The following is a 19,453-nucleotide window of genomic DNA, read 5'->3' as shown; positions in this document are numbered from 1 at the left end:
GAGCTGGCCAGAGCTGGACAGAGGCAGAGAGCGAGGTCTGGGGAGTCTATCACTGCCACCTAGCAGGTTTTCCAATGCCCACTGGACCCCAACTTCCAATAGCCCTATCCTGCTTAGCAGCCCCAAGGCTTCAGACAGGTTCTCAAAGGGATCCCCTATGCTCCCTGCTGGGTGACACCTGGCTTGGGTAGGGTAACAGGACATCTTGGCGAGGCCCCCGGCCATATGGTGAATCTTCTCCGTTGCCTGTAGCCCACACAAACTCCCCCACCCCATAACCTTCTCTGCGTTTGCTAATGTTTTGTGACATAAAGCCCTGAGATTAATTTTTTGCCTCTGTCTTAATTGAAGGAACCGTTTAGTGCCGATTTAACTATTATTACCAAATCATCAGGATTGATGCTGTGCACACGCGTGCTCGCCAATCGTGTTTGGAGGAGCTCGGAGGATTTATGCAAATGGGCCTGCCGGGAGAGGCAATTTGTAGCCGAGAAGGACAATTATACCCGGCCCGGGAGTGCGCCAACGACTGCGCCGGGCGGGTAATGGATAATAACATCGCGCGGCAGCCGTGAGCAGCAGCGCAGCGTGACCAACGACTTTATACAGTGCAGATAAAGAGCCTTTTACGCAACGCTGCCCTGCATGCAAGGGGCCAGGGCTGGCCGGTGGGGTGATGCCACAACCTTAGCCACTGCCAGGTTCCCAGAGTTGGTGCAGCCAAGCCTAGGCTGTGGTTTCCCAGGAGGGGGCGCTGATACTGATAGCCAGGCATGGAGAGAGGATGTCTGTACTGGGTTGTGCCAGTCCCCAACGGGGAGGGCTCTCTATCTGCTGAACATGTGTCATGACCTCAGGTTTTGGTAAGGAACACACTTGGCCTTCAGTTATTGTGTGCAGGGAGCCAGCAGTTCCTAAAGCCAGAGAGGAACTGTAACCCCACCCCCACCCCCATGGTGTCCAGACCTGTCCCACAGATTCCTCTCCAGACTCCAGACTCACTTGGCTTTCTTGCTATCACTTCTGGCAAGCTGGCCCCCGGGACGCAGGGCGGGCAGTGAGCTTGAGTGTTTGCGCTTTCTCGGCCTGCCAGGCCCCCGCCGTGCAGGGCTCCGTGAGCTCTCCTCTCTCCTAGGGGCCACAGAAAGGATGTTAAGAAACCTCCAAACACTCCACCCCCAGGCCTACTGGAGGGCATCACCCTACAGAGGAAGGTTGGGGTCGGTCAGTAGTGCTCTCAGAGTGTAACGGCCATCAGGTTGAAGTCGGGCTCAACTAGGTTCCTGCTGCCCAAGATCTAGAGCTAAGTGGATGACACTGTTTCCTGCTTTCCCCTGGGATTTAACTGCCTTGTTCACATTGGTCGGGAGGCCCACACTGTCCCTCATGCAACTGAGCAGGTTTCTTCTGCTCCTGCATCAGGTCCCAGCTACCCACATGGGTCCCAAGTCCTCCTCAGTCACACTCATAGCTGTTTTAACCACCACTGCCCCTTGCCCTACCACCGTGTGCTGCCCTCTGCTGAATGACCACATCTTCCCCCAACCCAGGCTTCACCCTTCTGTTTGGCTGCCTAGGTCTCATGAGCGCCATGCAGATCCCAGACTCCAGGCTGCTCCTGCACAGTCCCCGCCTACAAGGTGGCACAGGGCCCAGTAACTTCCCGGGAGTGCCTCCCCGTACGCTGAGCTAGTAGGGACCAAGGGTGCTCCCCCTTCCCAAGCGTCATACTCGTGGTCATGCCTGCGCTGCAGGCGAGCCAGCTCCCGCTGCTTCTCCTTGTAGCGCCTCTGCAGCTCTGCCAGCTGCATTCGCATCTCCACTTCCTGTGTGTCCAGCCGGTCGATGGCAGCCTTCAGGGGACATACCTGTGTGCAAGAGTTCAGGAACCTGAGTACTGCAAGCCCCAGCGTAGTGTGGTGGGACACAGCCCGGACATGCAGAGGTCTTCTCATCTGTAAGCGGCTGGGCAGTGTCTCACTTACAGGCTTGGTTTTAGGGGCCCAGGTGTCCTTGCGCTGCAGGATTTGCATTCTGGGAGTGAGCCTGGGGCCTCTGTCTGGGTCAGCAGCTGGGGCCTGCAGTGAAGTGACTGGGCTGTCCAGGTTAGCAGCCTCCACCAGGGACCAGGCTGTGGCCAGTGTGGCCAGGTGCTGCAGGTTGAAGGCCAGCACATCCTCATCCTCTGCTGGGGGGAGAGGTACAGGTCACTCGTTGCCCCCTCCCCAGCACAGACCCAGCCTCAGGCTGTGAGAACCAAGGAAGGAATCAAGCCATAAGGAATGGCAGGCGGGACTGCCTGCCAGGATACAGCTGGGGAGATCCACCCTAGGCCACAGGGCAGGGCAAGTGTATCATGCAGGCCTGTTACATTGACGTCTGCAACTGTGTGCCTACTCCTTCAGACACTGGGGATCGAGCAGATGGAAGATGCTGAGGCCATGAACCAAGTACAGGATCAGGCAGACCAACGCTTCCCAAACCCTAGGCCCACGCACTGAGCCGTGCTCTAGAGACCAATTTACAATCACAAGAAGCTACCCGCGACCCGTCCATCCTACATTCCATCTGATCTCCCACCAGTATGTGTATTGTCTAGGTAGCTACAGGGGTAGAGAACCGCAGGAGGAGAACCTAGATGGGACAGCAAGGGTTGGCTCAACATGGGGACAGAGCTCAGGCCAGCAGAGGGGGAGCATGGACTCAGCAAAGAGGCTTGGAGCAGAGATACCATCAAAGACTTCGGACAATTGAGTTGATCCCACAAGGGCATCTAAGAAGGATCAGTGGAGCCCAGTGGGGTCTGAGTGGAAGTCATGGTATCCTCTCAGAAACCCTGGAACAGCAGCAACCCGCCCACCGACCCCATGGCAACGGGCACCCTATCGCTCTGGTCACGAACGGACACCATTCTCCACTGGAAGAAAACCGGGCTCCTTAGGGACAACTGGGGCCGAGGACTGCAAGATGACTCTGGAAAGCAAGGAAGTGCCCCAGGAGTGACGGGGACAGATGGAGAGTACACAGAGATGGCTCAAGGGCTCCACCATCCGAACCCGAGCAGCTTGGTCAGCAGAGTAGTGACAGCAACGGACCACTGTAGCTTCAAAGGCTCCAAATCCAGGAAGGGCAACAAGGTCAGGATATCAGTGTACGGTGGGGTATCAATGCAGGGAAAATGAAGCCTCCACAGCTCCAGTGCTGCACTACTGAGGGGGCAGGCAAGAGGGGCTGTGGGCCATCTACACCAGGGGACATAGGTGCCCCGGAAGACCTACCAAAAATGCACGGTCTGAGTCTCCACAGGAGGAGAAAGCATTGACGTGCATTAGGTCCCTCAGAGTAATGGCAGTCACCTGTGTCAAGTACAGGAGGTAATGGGGATACCCAACACAGGGCAAAGCTGAAAGGCTCAGGAAAAGTCCCTCACAGGTCGCTTCTGCAATGCCAGGAGGTGCCTGGAGGGGCAGCTGACAAATACTCAAACTTTTGGGCATAATTTTTTTTTTCCTCGACAAGATCTCTACCTGGGAGACCTCCCAGCCTAGAGACAGGTTTAGGTCTCTAGCAATGAGAGCAGAAGTCTGCCTTTCTCCTTAGGAAGAAAGCAGATTTTGTATCATCAGGGGAGGCCCGAGGTAAACCTAGGTTACATGTGAGCCCTTCCTTTGCTGCTGGTACCCTTGAGTCCTGCACTTGGCACCGATGGCTCTGCCAGGCCTGGGCCGCCCAAGGGTCTCCCTTTTATTCTGGTGCTAGCAGCTGGCTCCGTACCTACATTTCCCATTTGTCTCTTCTCAGATGGTGGAAGAAGCTGATATGGCTGATTTCAGCCACAGCGGCTATACCTCGTATGGCTACTGTTACAGCAGAGGCTTAGGATCAGCCACTGCGAGGCCGAGAAGGCAGGGTATGGTGGGCAAGGCATGGACTGTCAGCTACAACACCCACACCTGGTTATACAATGCCCTCCCCCACCCCAACACATACACTCTAACGAATGGGCTCTGGTCTTGCCAACATACCCAGGCAGTGCGGCATGTGCAGACACAATGCCCAGCATCTGACTGGTGGCCTGCGAGTTCCCCTCATGCTACTGTATAACCTTCATATGGGAGTCCCTGGCCGCTTGGCCTTGATCCTGGGATTCCGTATTACTCAAGTGAGGCCCCAGCAGGGATCTAGCCAGGGTTCCTGGGTCTCTTCCCCTCTACAAAGCTGAGTGCAAGTTCCCCCAGTCTGTATTTCCTGGCACTGCCCATCCATTTTCCTCATGACTCTTGTCCCGGTAGGTTTGAGGCCAGGCTACACTGCAGCCCCTAGCTGAGGTCAAGGGCCTTAGAGCTTTATGCATCAGGAAAACAGGCTGAGCCTGAAGACTTGGCTAGTTCTATAAATACTCTCGTGCACGGTGGCTGGCTGGGGTACTCCTCAGTGAGGGGTCTCCTCTGCAGCCACAAGGGAAGGCGGTGTTTCTCTGGGCAGTGAGGAGCTGTGTGGGGTCTTCCTGCTGAGTAGAGACTGCTTAGGCTTCGGGTCTCATTCTATTACACTTATATTAGGGCCTTTAGGTGGTTGGCTGGGTGAGTTTAGGAACTCTTGTCTCCCCAAACAGCCTGAAGCAGAAGACCTGCAGTCGTAGCCACAGCCATGGCTGTGGCCTGGTGGATGTGAACCCTTCTGAGGTTTGGAGGTTCAGGGATCTAAGTCTGGTGTCTCTACCCGGACAAAGCAGTAAACTGGAGATTCCTGGCCCCTTTTCTGCTACCAGGCCCTCATCTAAATGTCTGCCTTAGGCCTCAAAGTGTTCTCCTCCAAGTAGAGACAGTTCAGAGGGCTGCCCTAGCCCTATGGCTTGAACCTGCCACAGGAGTGATCCTGGTCCCAGAGGTCCCGTCCAGGATCAGGTAGCTCCTCCAGGCTGGAGTGAATCCTGTGTCAGGTGGCACACCTACATCTGACTTCAATAAAGGAAGACCCGTTGGGGCTTCTCTGGGGATTTCCTCTCTTTAGGGACAGCTGCTCCAGGCCAAAGGCTACCATCTTTCTGTCTGACCCCGAGGGTCCAGCTCTCAGGGTACCAGGGAAGAATGCTGTAGTTGGAGCTCACCTTGCATGGACAGCTCACTCTTCTGCCGCTGGGTCTCCAGGTCAGCCAGCTCACTGAGCAGGGCAATCCCATGAATCCCTGAGCTATGGTGCAGAGGAGCCGTGCTGAGGGGCACGGAGGCTGCTGGGGTTTGAGGGTCTGGCAGGCTGATGTCAGGCAGGTCTCCTAGGTCCACAGTAGCAGCCACCAAGGCATCCAAACCTGGCAGCGCTTTGGGTGGGTGGCTATGGTTGGAAGTTCCCCAGTCCACCTCCGAGTCCACCCCGCTCTCCTCAAGCTGGGTTTCTTCCTCCTGTAGCTGGGCCACATCAGGGACCTTCTGTGGACCTTCATCCTTGTCCAGGGCAGCTGGGCTCCCTGCTACCTGTTCCAGTGCTTGAGGGGTAGCCCCCAAAGGGGGCTGTGGTGCCCCCTGATCCACAGTCCTCTCATTTTGCATCCCTCCCTGAGTAGAATTCGTCTGGCCAGTAGCCTCAGTTCCCCCTCCCTCGAGGAGGTCTCCAAATTTCAGTGCTTGTAACCCCTCGAGTGGGCTGGGGTCTGCTGCCTTCCCTGGTGGGAGTCCTCCCTCAACAGGAGGGGGTAGATTGGCACAGTCCTGGGTGGCATCCCTGGCCCTTGAGAGCAGCCCAGGCTCTTCTAAGTTCCTGGGGCTGCAGGGGGGTGGCTCCCCAGGTAGGAACGTCCTTGGGGGCTCAGGCCGAGTCCCTGGGGTAGTGGTTTGCATAGTTTTGGGGTCTGGGAGGTCAGAGGAGTGCACGTCTGAAGGGAGGGAGAGATCCAGGCCAGCCGTGGGGTTCAATCCTGGAGGCAGGTCTGTAAAAGAAGACACATGTGAGGAGCCAGCTGCAAACAGTAGAGGAAGTGTGGCCCCGTGACAGGGTAGATAGACGAGGGAGGCTTCCTAGGCTAAAGGACAGGAGACATGGGGATGAAGGGCCAACAGGAAGACAGGTTCCAGAACCAGTACCAGCCCCAACCAGGAACCCGCAGAGATCCTGGGGGCACCTCTGGTGTGGCTGTTTGAAAAGGAGGGATTTTTTTTTAAACCATGGCGCTTGAATTGGGTGGGGTTTTCCCTGAATGAGAACAAGCTGGCAGCCTCTGAGAGGCATTATGCCCCATTAGCTGTAAATAAAAAGATAGATAGATAGATAGATAGCTCAAACACAAAACCTCTGTCTGCTGCCTGATTCAGAGAAAACCTTCGGGTGGCAGACACACAACCCGCCCCAGTACAGCCACCTCTCCTCGCCTCGGGCAGGGAAGATTATTTCTCTGGCCCCCCACTGGTGATGGTGTCCTCTCTCTTAGCTTTGTTAAAATCTGGGTTCACTGGCTGGGGACAGGTCCCGAGTCTGGTGCCACCCTCTGCGGCAGTTCAAGCAAGCTGCCACTCACACTGCCACTTGGGTCGGGGAGGGGTGGGTCTGGTTATTTTTCCCCATCTACCCAGGGTAAAGAGGGGCCTATGGCTGGGTCATTACACTAACTGGATCATAAGCGGGCTGCCAAGAGGGAAGAGAAAGGAGAACTTCATGACTTACAGACAGGAATGCACGGGTAGAAGGCAGACAGCCTTGCCCACCTGGTAGGAGCAAGACTTGCCAGGCCAAAGAGACTCCCTCCCTCACCTGGTTCCAGCATGGTCAGGTCGGTTCCAGCCCGCTGGCCCTCCTCACTCTTGTCCATGGTACTAGGCACCTTGGAGCCAGGCCCTGGGCTGCCAGTAGGGCAGATGGGTAAAGTGCAGGGGGCGCTGGGCCGAGGTGGTGGTGTGGGGCAACTTGCAGGGGTCTTCAGAGTGGGCGACTGACAGCAGGGTGATAGCTTGACCAGGCCTGCAGTGGCGGATGAGGGGGTGCCCTTGGCCATGGGGGTTAAGGCAACTGGCTTGTGGGTGGACTTTGGGGTCTTCTCCTGGACAGCTTCCTCCAGCTCCATGTGGCGATCCTCAGGCTTGCGCTGTTGGGGGCGTGGGGGAAGAGGCTCAGACAGCCACACCCTCAGTACCCCTGTGGCCTACCACTCACTGCTTGGTGGGAGACATGCAGGGGTGTCTGGGGGCCATCTGCCTGGGACCTGGGGGGTGGTGTAGAATTGTCTTGGATCTCAGGTTGGGGTGGCTGTTGGGGACATGGTACCTGGAACTGGGCAACTCGCTGTAGCTCCAGGGCCTGTGTGGCCCGATGCTGCTGCTGCTGTTGCTGCTGCTGTTGTTGATGTTGTTGTTGCTGCTGCTGCTGTTGCTGTTGTTGTTGCTGCTGCTGCTGCTGCTGCTGCTGCAGTGCATAGAGCTCTTGCTGCCGAAGCAGCTGGGACCGAGAATACACAGGGAGCTGGCCCGGGTGCTGCATGTGAGAGGCAGGGCCCCGGGCCCCATACATGGGGGGCCACAGGGAGGCCTGGTCCATAACTTCAGCTGCAGGCAGGACCAGAGGACTGTTAGTTCCAGTCAGAGATGAAGGACCCACCTGGGCCAGTTTCCCTCTTATCCACCAGCTTCATCTCCTGTCAGCCCTTCTCAGCCTATCCCTACCCCAGTCCCTGGGAAGATAAGCCATACAACTCTCTCCTGGTTCCTGGACGGGCATATTCCTATCTCGCCCAGCCCCCGTACCAAGACTGCTGCTGCCCTCCTCAAATCCACTGCTGACAGCCCCACGCGCAGATAGCCAGACTGTAGAGGGTCCTTACCGAGTGTGTGAGGGGTGGTGTGGGGTGTGGGTTCCGAGGGCAAGATGACCAACTGTGTGGCTGCATCTTGGGGGAGGGGGAACACGGAGGGCATGGAGCCGGGCACAGATGCAGGGAAGCCAGGGGGTAGGTTCTGGTGCAGGGCGGGGTGTCCAAGACCTGAGGGACAGAGGTGTAGTGTTCAGGCTTTCCCACTTCCCGGTGGTCAGCCAGGACAGGATAACCTCCAACCCCAAGCCAGCCTCCCAGTCTGCTCTTGGGAGCACTGACCATAGGAATGTCCCCCCATCCACAAGGAGGGACTGCGGGTGCGGGGCAGCCAGTGGGGGTGGGCAGGATGGGGGTGGGGGGCCGGGTCCCCGCCTTGCATCATGAGGTGGGGGGGCAGGTCTCCAGGGCAGCTGCTTGAAGGGTGGATCCGGGCAAATTCCACGAGGTCTTTGTTGTCTCTGTAAGATTATTAAGAGCTAGCTTGGCCCCCTCCCTTGCCCTGACCAACCCTGGCCCCTCAACAGACTGTCCCCCTGCAAGGGAGATGGAAAGCCTCAGTTGTCAGCAGTGGTGCTGCTGGCAGAGGGCGAGTGAACAGGAAGGACCCTTTGGGGACATTGGAATGCCATGCACATAACAGACCAGTGCCTGATGTCACGGTCATGACACTTCCCTTCCTCCCGAGAGGGCTCTGAGAGGGCAGAGCCACCAAGGGCAGCCACACAGCTCTTACTGTAACAGCAGCTCACGGCCAGGCAGACCCAGGCGCTCCTCGCACGCCCGTGACCTCTCCTCTTCGCTCTCCAGGTCTAGTGCATGGCTGGCACGCGGTCCTCCAGCACCTGACCAAGTAGAAATGGCAGAGAAATCAGGCTATGGTATAGTCAGAGAGGTACCAACTAGAACAAGCCTTCAGTTGGGGCTGAGGGACTAAGGCAGGGTCCCCCGGCCCTGGGGGCTTTGGAGGGGCAGAAGCAGGGAGTCCATGGGGTTCACAGGAAGAATCACTATGGCTACCACCAGCCTTGCTTCCCCGACTAGAGACTTCATACCTTTGAAGGTGGGGGCGGCCCTGCCCTGCCGCCCACTGTTGGTATTGTAGGCTGTATCAGGCCTGCCGACTGTGTCCTTCTGCCTGGCCAAGGCCACCGCGATGCCCACGGGTGGCTGCCTCACCTCCCCGTCTCCATGTGGGGCCTCATGCTCCCTGCTGCGGGCACAGTCGGGTCTTTCCACTGGGCCTGGGCCCTTAGTGGCTGGAAACTTGGCTTCCTGCTGGACACAGCTGGCTTTGAGGCTGCCTAGGCCTACGAACGGAGCCTTCTGGCCCACGACCAGGGCTTGGTTGCTGTATTTCAGCAGGTTCTTCATGGCAGAGACCTCATCTGGCGGAGTGGGCAATTCCTGGGACAGGAGGGCTGCCTGCTGTAAGCCACTTCCAAAAGGGTCGAGGTAGGCACTGCCCTTTCGTTCCTCGATGATGGCCATGGAGGTGTCGTGGCCCGTCTGAACACCCCACGGAGGCATGTGGTGCCCGCTATAACCCAGAGAAGCCAGCTCCACGGACTTGCGTTTCGTCTCGGCCCCGCTGCCTCCCGATTCTACCTCAGGAGCCACCAAGTGCTGCTGGTGCCGGATCCTGGCTACCTTCTGTCCCCCTGGAGGGCCAGCAGGGGCCTCTTTGTTGGCCACTTTGTCTAAAGTGCAGCAGGCCTGGGTGGCCTTCCCACCCAGTGGGTCTTGGTGATTGGACCGGGCACAGTCCTGTGAAGTGGGCAACTCAAAGTAGCCACTTTTGTCCAGACCGCCTTTGGGAAGTCCAGGGAAGGGGGCCTCGGGGCCTGAACTGAGATATTCCAGGCCTTTCAGCCGGGGATGGAGGGCCGCCTCAAAGCCCCCGGGTCGCCGCTCGCCCTTGCCCTCGGCCTTTAGGTGGGCATAGGAGACTCCATAGGGTGCACCATGGTCGGTGGCCATGGCCGCATCCAGGTGCCGGTCCTTTCCATCACCTGCCACGGCACAGGCCTCTGCTACTTGGAAAGGGCGGCTCTTGTCAGCTAGGTGTCCCACAGAAGGCACAAAGGTGGGCCCGCTGGCCTTTAGGTCCCGGGAGACTTTGTCCTGCAGAGGGCAGAGCCCATCTGGGCCTGCATGCAGCTGCAGGCAGGGGAAAGAGCCCGCTGGGCCTGTGCTGAGGGGCGGGGGTGGCCCGGTAGGCAGGCCAGAGGGTACTGTGTAGGATACAGCATGATGCAGCATCTGCCGCCGCTCCAGGCACTCGCTGAAGGCTGGCCCAGGCTCCACGGGGCCTGCCACCTCCTTGGCACAGCGTCCAGGTGCTGCCACACCTGTCCCGGGCCTGCCCAGCATGCCTCCTGCACAGCTGGCCAGCGAGGCCTTGCCCATGTCTCCATTGAGTACCTTGGTGTTGAGCAGGCAAGAGGTGAGGTGTTTGGGGCGGCCTTCACAGGACCCCCGGGGTGCAGGGCCCGCCTCCTTGCAGGGCCCCTCGGCAGGCATGGGTGGCACCAGCTTCTGTCGGTCTTTACCACTGTCTTCCTCCACCGCTGGCCGCTCCCTGCCCTCTGCTCCCTTGCTAACTTTCTCTTTGCCCACCTCTTTACCCATGAGGAAGCGGTCAAACTCCTTAGGACCCTTCTGCAGTGAGGCAGCCTCGATGCGGTCCCGGCTGCAGGACCCGATGGGATGGGCAGGGGTGGCTCGGGGCACTCCGGGAAAGTTGTGGTTGGCGGGTAGTATGGTAGGCTGTGGGGGCAGGCTGCGCAGGTAGAAGTTATCTGTGAACCAGAAGTGCCAAGGTCAACAGGAAGTGTAGGGGCAGCGATGAGTCTCGACGAGTGTCCCCGACCAGGGATTTTTTTGTTTTGTTTTGTTTTTCAAATCAAAGAGGGGGCTGGAGAGATGGATGGCTTTGTGGTTAAGAGCACCGATCCAGGTTTGGCTCCCAGCACTCACAGGGTGACTCACAAACCATCCATAACTCCAGCTTCAGGAGAGCTAACACCTTCTTCTGACCTTTGTGGGCAGCAGACACACACCAGGGGCATGTACACACATGCAGGCAAACACTCATGCATAGAACATGAACATTTAAAGATCTAAAAGGTGTTGTTTTTAAATCAGAGACACATATACACAACGTAAATCAACCATCTTCCAGTGTTCAGTTAGGGGTACTGAGCGCATGAACTGTGTGGCCCCAGCATCACCTCCTGACCCTCACTGTCTTTCCAAACTGAAGTTTCCCTTTCTGAAGGATGGCGGCCGTCCCCCTCTCCTCTCCTCTGTTTTAGTCCTAGGAGCCTGGCATTGATTGCAGGGCCTTAGCCTGGTGTTTCCCAAGCCAGCTCAGTATCTCAGAGATTTTTGTGTGCAGCCCAGAATAAGGGCACATAGTGGCAGAGTGGGTAGTGATGCCTGTAGCTCCTGCCGTCGGTCTCCCATATCAAATGCTGTAATTGCCTGGGTAAGCCAGGGTAAGAGTGAGCCCAGAGTCTCTGAAGATGGGTGGTGTGGACAGTCTTTTTTTTTTTTTTCAATACATTTTTCTTTCTTTGTTTGTTTTTGTTGTTGTTTTTTCGAGACAGGGTTTCTCTGTGTAGCCCTGGCTGTCCTGGAACTCACTCTGTAGACCAGGCTGGCCTCGAACTCAGAAATCTGCCTGCCTCTGCCTCCCGAGTGTTGGGATTAAAGGCAAGCGCCACCAACGCCCTGCTGGTGTGGAAATGCACCATCTTATCTGACTTATTTCAGGCTAATAAGGCTGGGGGAGTGGGGAAAGGAAATATTCTCTGTTGAGAAACAACTATATCGTTGCATCTTAACCCTGGCAACTGTGGGACCCTCAGCTTGGGGAGGGGGTTCCTAAGAATAGGCTGTCCAGCCGGGGGCCCTGGATCTGGGGCAAACCCTTTGTACCCAGGTAGGATCAGCTCCAGGCTGTTATCAGTAAGCTCTAGGGACATCCACTCTTTGCCAGCCAAGCTGGAGCCACATCAGACCTCTGGCAGTCTCTGGGGGCTGCCCTGCCTCCCCAGAGTTGGGTGGGTGGGCAGTAGGGCACTAGGCAGGGAAACAAAAGAAAACATTTGCAACTTGTAAAACTGTCCTCAGTCATGTAAATTCCTTGTCAACTTCTTCTAATTAGAAACCAGGGGGAAGGGGAGCAGGAAGGGGTAGCCCGGGAGAGGCCCAATTAGCTTAATTTCCCAAACCAAATAATGTTCTTGGACGAAGCTCCACAACAGTATTGTGAAAGCTGAGAGGCCTGGCCAGCAGCCGCCAAGACACCAGTCAGCCCCACCGCCCAGAGGGAGTCCTGGGCCCTGGTTCACTAGTCTGGTTTCTAGGGCTCAGACGAGCCACCTGCCCACCCTTGACAGATGCTGTCAAAACAGCTGCAGGCATGGGGGATGGCCGGGAGGCTGTGTGGACCTGGCCCACAAGTGTCCAAGCCTGGTTCCTGGGAGGATATGGCAGAGCCTCTAGGATGACATCAGGCCCCTGGGTGGGGCTGGGGTAGACTTCCTGGCCACACCCCAAGCAGGCCAGCCTGCACCAACCATAGCTAGCCCAGTTTGAGCAAGGCCAAGGTTATTCTGAGCTTCAGGGCTCCAAGACTCTTCTGTGCCCAAAGGTTCAAGATCCAGACAGGACAGACGCACACCCTCAGGTTCTTAGTTCATCTTCCTGGTCCGGGAGAGCCACCCTAAAGGAACTCTGCCCATCTCTCAGTTCCTAATGGCTCCTGGCAAGGAGACTGTCATCTACCCCAACTGGGGCTCCCTAGGGATTTACTGAAACCAGTCTCACCCGCTCTCCACCTGCTGCACACCTGTCACGTGAGGATTACTGCTGTCCACCACCCCAAGAAGGCCCCTAGACCTCCACCTCTAAGCTGGGTTTACTTCCTTAAACTGGTAGTCCCTCCCAGATGCAGCCTGGGCTGGAAACTAGAGTCATTAGGAACACACACACACACACACACACACACACACACACACGTCTGCCCTGGTATATCCTCCCTGACATCACTAACTCTGGCCTTATGGGACTCTGTCTGGGTTCCAGTCTTTTCTTGCCATGGGGTTATTTGAAGCTGAAACACGGCCCCTATTCCAGTCCTGGCCTCTAGCCACACCATAGGAGAACATCCCCAAGTGCGAACAGACCCTCAAAAACAAAACACCTCCACCTAGTGACAGAGCCTGAAATCTCTGCTCTTCCCCCAAGCCTCCTCTAGTCAGGTCTCCACACATCCCCAGCTGGGAGCTCAACCACTTGCTCTTGCAATACCTACATGAGGAACTGTCTCAAGGGGTAGGGCTGGGGCAGGGACAGCCTAGAACTAGCTCAGCCCTCCCCCCCAGAACACTTCCTGCCCCGAGTCCAAGAGCAGGTACAGGTCAGGGCGTTCTCAATCAGCAGTGCACCTGCACCCTGCACCTGCACCTGGCACCTGGCAGTGGTGCTAGGACATCCTCCTCTGGGTCCCACGTAGCCTCCTGCCTTTACTGGTACCCCTTCGGTTCACCCTCAGGATGCCTGCACCCCACACCAAGCCCCGCAGCACTTGCCTTTTTGGGTTCCATAGAAACGATGTTGCCCATAGAGAACATTGCTGTTTCCATGGTGATCCAAGTGGCTCACGGGTAGGAAGGTAGATGCCAGACTCCCCGAAAATCTGGGGTACGCAGGAGCTAGGGAGGCAAAGTACTGGTTGTAGAGACAATCCTTAGCTCCCCGGCCCTTACTGTCCTGACCCCACAGAGGCAAGACGCATCAAGGCAGCCTGGGAGCAACACCCCGCAGAGCCGCTCACAGCCTACCAGTGGGAAATCAACCCATCAATACATCATATTAACTCTGACTCGACTAATACCATCCCTCCGGTGCAGCACAAATTGAATTGCTGACGGGCCAGGGGCTGGAGAGGGGGGAGGCTGCCTTTGATTCCTTCCCAGCAGCACTTGGTGTGGCAGAAGCTTCCGGGTCAGGCAACAAAGGGGCTCAGAGAGGAGGCCCAGGAGGAAGGGTGCAGGATGGGCTCTGCAGGAGTTCTCAGCTCAGAGAGAGGCAGACCAGACAGGGCCTCCAGCCTGCAACCTCCACAGGCACCCAGAAAGCAGATGGGATGGTAGCGTTGAGCTATGCCACAGCTGGTCTGGGTGACTCACACTTGAGCTAGATGAAGCTAGGATGTGGCCAGTTACCACTCAATGGAAGCCACAGGTCTCTCCCCTCAATTGAGCTCTCTACAGAAGGGGAGCATCTACTTGTGTCTGCAAAGTCCTAGGTATTTTGTGAACAAGGCCTTAGCACCAACTGCAACCCGGCAACCTTAAACAGTGGCCCCTCTCAGGCTGTGGTCTTTCCCCCCCAGAGGCAGCCAAAGTTCTGAAGGGCTGTGCCTATAGGCCTCAGGAATGCTAACCACAGCCTAGAGTCGATTTTACCTTGTTGAGCTTGGGCCTATAGTGTCTCTTGTCCCCTGGAACAATGTCCCTTTTCCCCTGCCCCAGGAGATCCTGGCTGGCTAGAAAGATGACCTGGCAGCAAGTTAGCAGAGGTGTGTGTGTGTGTGTGTGTGTGTGTGTACACAAAAGCAGCAGCACTGGGAGATGACACAGGGGTTAAGAGCCAGACTAAAGTGCTGCACACCTTTGGTCCCAGAACTCGGAAGGCTGAGACAGGCTGATCTCTGAGTTCAAGGTCAGCCTGGTCTGAGTGAGTTCCAAGGTAGCTAGGGCTACCCAGTTTTGGAAAACAAAAAACAAGAACAAAAAAAGAGAACACCGGCTGTTCTCAAAAAGGACCTGGGTTCAATTCCAGCACCTACAGAGTGGCTCACAACCACGCATAACTCCATTTCCAGGGAACTGAACATCCTCTGATCTTAGTGGGTACCCGGCACACATGTGGCGCAGACATACAAGCAAGCAAAATATTCACATACATAAAATAAAACCGGTCCGTCTAAAATCCTTTTAAACAGGAAAAAAAGCTGCAGCTCTCCCCTTGGGAGGGTCTGAACTGGAGGACCAGAGAACCACTGTCTCTAGAATTATGGCTTCCTGGCTGGTTCCTTCCACAAGAAGGGACAAGAGCATAGGGACCCATCTGGGAGTCTTCTCTGTTGGCTGGTAGTTTCTGACCCTACCCACTGCTGTCACCAGGACAGCTGGCTTTCTCTGCTAAATGGGGTGAAGGATCTTTAAGGAGACTGGGTCACACTGAAGGTATTCTTACGAGGGACCACACGTCCTCCACGCCAAGGTCTTCCATCAATTCAGTATGAATCTAAAGGCTAGCGGTGTGTGGGTGGGGTTGGAGCACTCTGAGATCCTCCGTGAGCATCGGGCAGGGATGAAGGGTGAGCACTCAGAGATGCTCGGCCAGCACATCCGGCATTTCCCCAAACTACAGACAGACTAGAAGAGAAGCAGCTGGACCAGGCGGGAGTTGGGCTCTGCTTGTATGCTGTTCTGTGTGTCCCCATGGAGACCCTAGAAGAGCTTCTCTCTGGGGACACCACTGCTGTCCCCAAGAGTTCCCAACAGTCTCACTTCTCAGGCAGCACGGGACCAGGACAAGGAAATCCTTTGGTCTCCTCAACTACAATAAGCAGAGGGGAGGAGGATGCCACGGTCCCCAGGGAGGAACCCAGGGCAAGAAGTGCTGCTATTTGATAAAGGGCACTTGAGCTCAGTGTCACAGTGGGGTCATGGACAGGCTCACAGCCCAGCTTCACTCAGGGCATCTTTACTTTGTTTCCCTCATTCTTTTACCACAGAATGCCTGTCTGTCCCTCGCTTCCAGAAGCTGGTCTGCTTGGATGCTGAAGAAGGGGAGCCTCTGTGGCATGGGACCAGGCAGCTCTGGACCATCCATCCCTGGCACCCGGCTCAGGGAAAGGACTCAGAACTCGTAAACAGTTTACAGCAGACACACACAAGTCAGGATCAGAGACCACCTAGAACCCCTCAGATCCCACTGCCATGGGCAGACTCCCGACTAATGACACCGTGGAACAGTCCTAACTCCAGTGGCTCGTTGGCACCGCACTGGGAAGAGATCTTTCCATCTGCGTCACAAAGCAGGGGCCACGTGAAGACTCAGAGATTTCCGTGACACAGAAACCTGCCTGTATGGTGTGGCGCCATTGCCCAGATGGGAGCACACCCTCAGACCACACACAGGAGGACTTGGGGACAGTGCCCACTGCCAGGCCTGTTCCCCTCTTGCTGAAGAGCAAGCCGAGGCTGAAAGAGCTACCCCCGTTGGCCTGGTGTGTGTGGACACATCTGCAGCAGATGTTAGCCAGATTAAACTCAGCTCCTGGAAGACTTGACAAAAGCCAAGAGGCCTGGGTGAGAGCAGCTGGGCAGGGGGTTGGGGCCTGGGGGGGGGTAGGTAAAACACTGCAGCTGTCCCCCGTAATTGGCTGCTGTTAAATGTTTTACGGGCCTTGGTTTTTTTTTTTTTTTTTTTTTTAAACAGAAGTCTGTAAATTCCTCCTTCCCAGACATTTCCAGGCACAGACACCCCTTCCCCCTTGCACGCCCTGATGAGGCCCGAGCCTCTCCCTGCTCTCTGGGGGCAGTGGACACTTGGCTAACTGAATAAGGGTGCTTTGGGTGCCAAGGAAATGGCTGCCACTCCAGGGTGTGGGGCTGAATCTACCAGCCATTTCAATGCATGGAGGTTCTTCATGTCCCAGGCTTCAGATGAGGAACTGACTGAGAAAGAGGAACAGGAGAGGCAAGGAGCCCCAGGAAACATGGTGAGGAGAGGGGGGTCCTCTCAGCCCAGAAACAGAAAGGCCCCTTTCTTCCTTTTCCCCAAGAGTACTCCCCGAACTGAAGAGGAAAATAGAAACCGACTTTCGAATCAGTGCAGCTGCTTTGAGACCGGAAGCCAAGGCAGGGAGAAGATCAAGCCTGGGCTGGGAGGGTTTAGGGAGGACCCTGGTGGGGTAGCCTGGGAATCAGGGAGAGGACCCTGAGGCAGAGAGAGCCTCATGACTCACATGTCTGACCACCAGGTCGCTTTGCCCCTTCCCCTGCTGGAAAGCCCAGACCCCAGGCCCTCCCTTTCCCTACAGCCTCTGCGGCTGCTCCAGAGATCACATGACGAATCTGTGGCCACCTGCTGCCTTGGAACTCCTGGCAGACTTGGGGAAGCAGCCCTGAGTAGGTTTGGAAGTTGGGTTTAGGATGCTCCATTCTGTCCTACTGCTGCCACAACTACCAAAGCCCCTATGATGGCCAACGTGAGGATTCCTGATCAATAGGCAGAAAAAGAAAAGATGGCTGGTAGCAAGGCCACCTAGAAACAACATTTAAAAGACAAGGCAGCAGGGCAGGCAGGTGAACAGGCACCTGGGTAGGAAAGCCATAAGGTAGCGGCTCTCTTTGTCCACCCAGAAGGTCCTCAGATGGGCTACAAACCCCTACTTTCCTGGGACCTCAGGGGTGGGTCCTGCTCCTCAAGTGCCCTGTCTCATGTTTCCTGTTACTTAGGATGCTGCCACAGGAGGGTGACACAGTGACTTGGTGCTAGCCCTCTCCCAGATGCCTGCCTGTCACTCACAGCCAGTGACTTCCACTGCACTTTACTCACTGGTGGACCAGGAGTGCTGCGCTACGAATCCCAAAGCCAGATTCTCATGCCGCTTAATTGACTAGTAATGTCTGCCCTGGGAGCAGACAGGATGTGGCCGCCAGTTCACAGGACACTTGCCATCTCTGCTTTAGTGACCGAAAGGAATAACCTAGCAACAACCCAAGATCTCCCGGCCAAGTGCCCCTCCTCCTTCAGGGTCCCTTCACCCTATTTGGTCAGACTCCTAGCCATCCAGGCCAGGATTTCAAAGTGCAGCTAGCTCCCAGGATTGGCCACCCAAGTGGCTGGAGATTAGAATGGCACCCTTCAGGGTATGTCTCCTCCCTAAGGCTTGCAGAGTGCTGACCCACAACTGCTCAGGGAACAGGGCCCTGCAGTCTCCATATTCCCAGGCTGAGAGGAATACCTAAGTGCCCCGAGGAGCCAGGCTCCCATGGGCAGGCTGCCCTGGATCCAGAGGGACAGCCTTCCACATCACAGGGAGGTGCCTGGCCAGTAGGCAGGACAAGGGGGCTGGGGAACTCAACTGATGATGGGCGGCAAACCATGACACAGGAGTATCCTGGATGTGGCCCCAGCACCTGCTGGCATTTAGGACAATAGCCCTGCCACCCACAGCTTCAGCAGCAATTCTGGGTGGTCCACTGTGCCGGGACTCCACTCACGGTCAGTGAGCAGGTGCGTCTGGCTGGCAACTGTTTTTGCCCAGGTTGGACTCAAGGAACCAGGAAGAAACTTTGCCTGGTGACCATGGCCACTGGCCACCTCTGTACCCCCAATGTATATCTGAGGACAGGTGCAGAGAGAAGGAGCTGGCTGTTCTGTGTCCAGGCAGCTCTGATAACCAGTGTACTAATCAGGTGAAGAAACAGGCTCAGAGCCTTTGAGCACAGGAACCCAAGGCCAATGTAGCTCTTGGGGCTGTGACAACCAGAGTGTGAAGCTCTGAGACCTTGTCATTGGTTCCTGCAGGTTGCAGTGAGGCTGGCTGGAGGTATTCTATCCAGTGGGACTTCCTGATTCTCAGGGTTCACTCCATGGTGTCCTCCAAATCTTATGGTGGCCAGATTGTCCTAGCTTGTCCAGAAGCTCCTTGTGGATAAGGGTGCGGACAGAAAGGGGACATTTCACTCATAGAGACAGCAGGTGCACAGATGGCTCAGGCGGTTAGGTGTGTGTGCCGCTCCTGCAGAGGACTCAAGCTCTGTTCCCAGCATCTGTATCTTATGGCTCACAACTACCTGTCACCTAGCTCCAGGAGACCCAATGCCCTCTTCTGGGCTCCATGGGCACCTGTACCCACATAGAGAAACCCATTCGTACACATAATTTAAAAAAATCTTAAAAAAATAAAAATAAAATTAAAAAAAAAAGGAGAGATTGCAGGGTGCAAGGGCTCATTCCCACAGCGGCAACGAGGAGGCAGAGACCAAGGGATCATTGCAATTTAGAAACCAGATTGGTCTGCATAGCAAGTCCTAAGCCAGCCTGAGTTACATGCTGAGTCTCTTTCAAGAAAACTAAATGGAATAGAAAAAAGAATGGGAGCGACATCCAGGGTCTGAAGAAATAGCGTTAGGGCAGGCGCAGCCACTAGGGGGCAGTACCAGGGGATGGAGTCTGATGGGCCACCCATGAGGGTGGATGTGGGATAGGACCTGTCTCCTGGATGGACATGTTCCAGCCCCTGCTTGCTTGCCCCTGTGGTAAGTTCTGGAGCCTCCTAAGGTACTGAGGGAGACAGAGGCAGCTGGAGAAACGGAGTGTGTGGGGTCTGGTGGAGCAGTGTACACTTGGTGGTGGCTCCTGTCTCACTGGAATGCAGCCAGACAGGGATGGAGAAGTGGCCACCAGGGTGGGTGTGGCTTTCACAGAAGCTGGCTAGGCAGGCAGCCAGTGCTGGCACGTGTACCCATGGCTCCCCCTCCAGGTGGCATAAGAGACCATGGACCAGCAGGGCTGAGTCAGCTCCAAGCTCCTGTATCCATCCCCAAACCCCTAGCAACAGCA

General features: G+C 56.3%; 1 protein-coding gene across 1 annotated transcript in view; it reads right to left on the bottom strand.

The window, feature by feature from the left end:
• Positions 1–19,453, bottom strand: part of Bahcc1 (BAH domain and coiled-coil containing 1) — a 60,775-nt gene that overhangs the window by 11,362 nt on the left and 29,960 nt on the right. Inside the window, exons 4-14 of the mRNA XM_029483812.1 lie at positions 13,396–13,518; positions 8,851–10,596; positions 8,532–8,640; positions 8,078–8,256; positions 7,808–7,966; positions 7,255–7,532; positions 6,745–7,075; positions 5,111–5,926; positions 1,986–2,188; positions 1,732–1,868; positions 1,003–1,131 (exon numbers count right to left, since the gene is read on the bottom strand). Coding sequence (XP_029339672.1) covers positions 1,003–1,131; positions 1,732–1,868; positions 1,986–2,188; positions 5,111–5,926; positions 6,745–7,075; positions 7,255–7,532; positions 7,808–7,966; positions 8,078–8,256; positions 8,532–8,640; positions 8,851–10,596; positions 13,396–13,518 — 4,210 coding nt within the window. The remainder of the gene's footprint in view (positions 1–1,002; positions 1,132–1,731; positions 1,869–1,985; positions 2,189–5,110; positions 5,927–6,744; positions 7,076–7,254; positions 7,533–7,807; positions 7,967–8,077; positions 8,257–8,531; positions 8,641–8,850; positions 10,597–13,395; positions 13,519–19,453) is intronic.

Source organism: Mus caroli, chromosome 11 (assembly GCF_900094665.2).
Source record: "Mus caroli chromosome 11, CAROLI_EIJ_v1.1, whole genome shotgun sequence".
In the NCBI taxonomy this organism is placed as follows: Eukaryota; Metazoa; Chordata; class Mammalia; order Rodentia; family Muridae; genus Mus; species Mus caroli.
The sequence above is the reverse complement of the archived record's forward strand: the minus strand, read 5'-3'. Positions and strand labels throughout refer to the sequence as shown.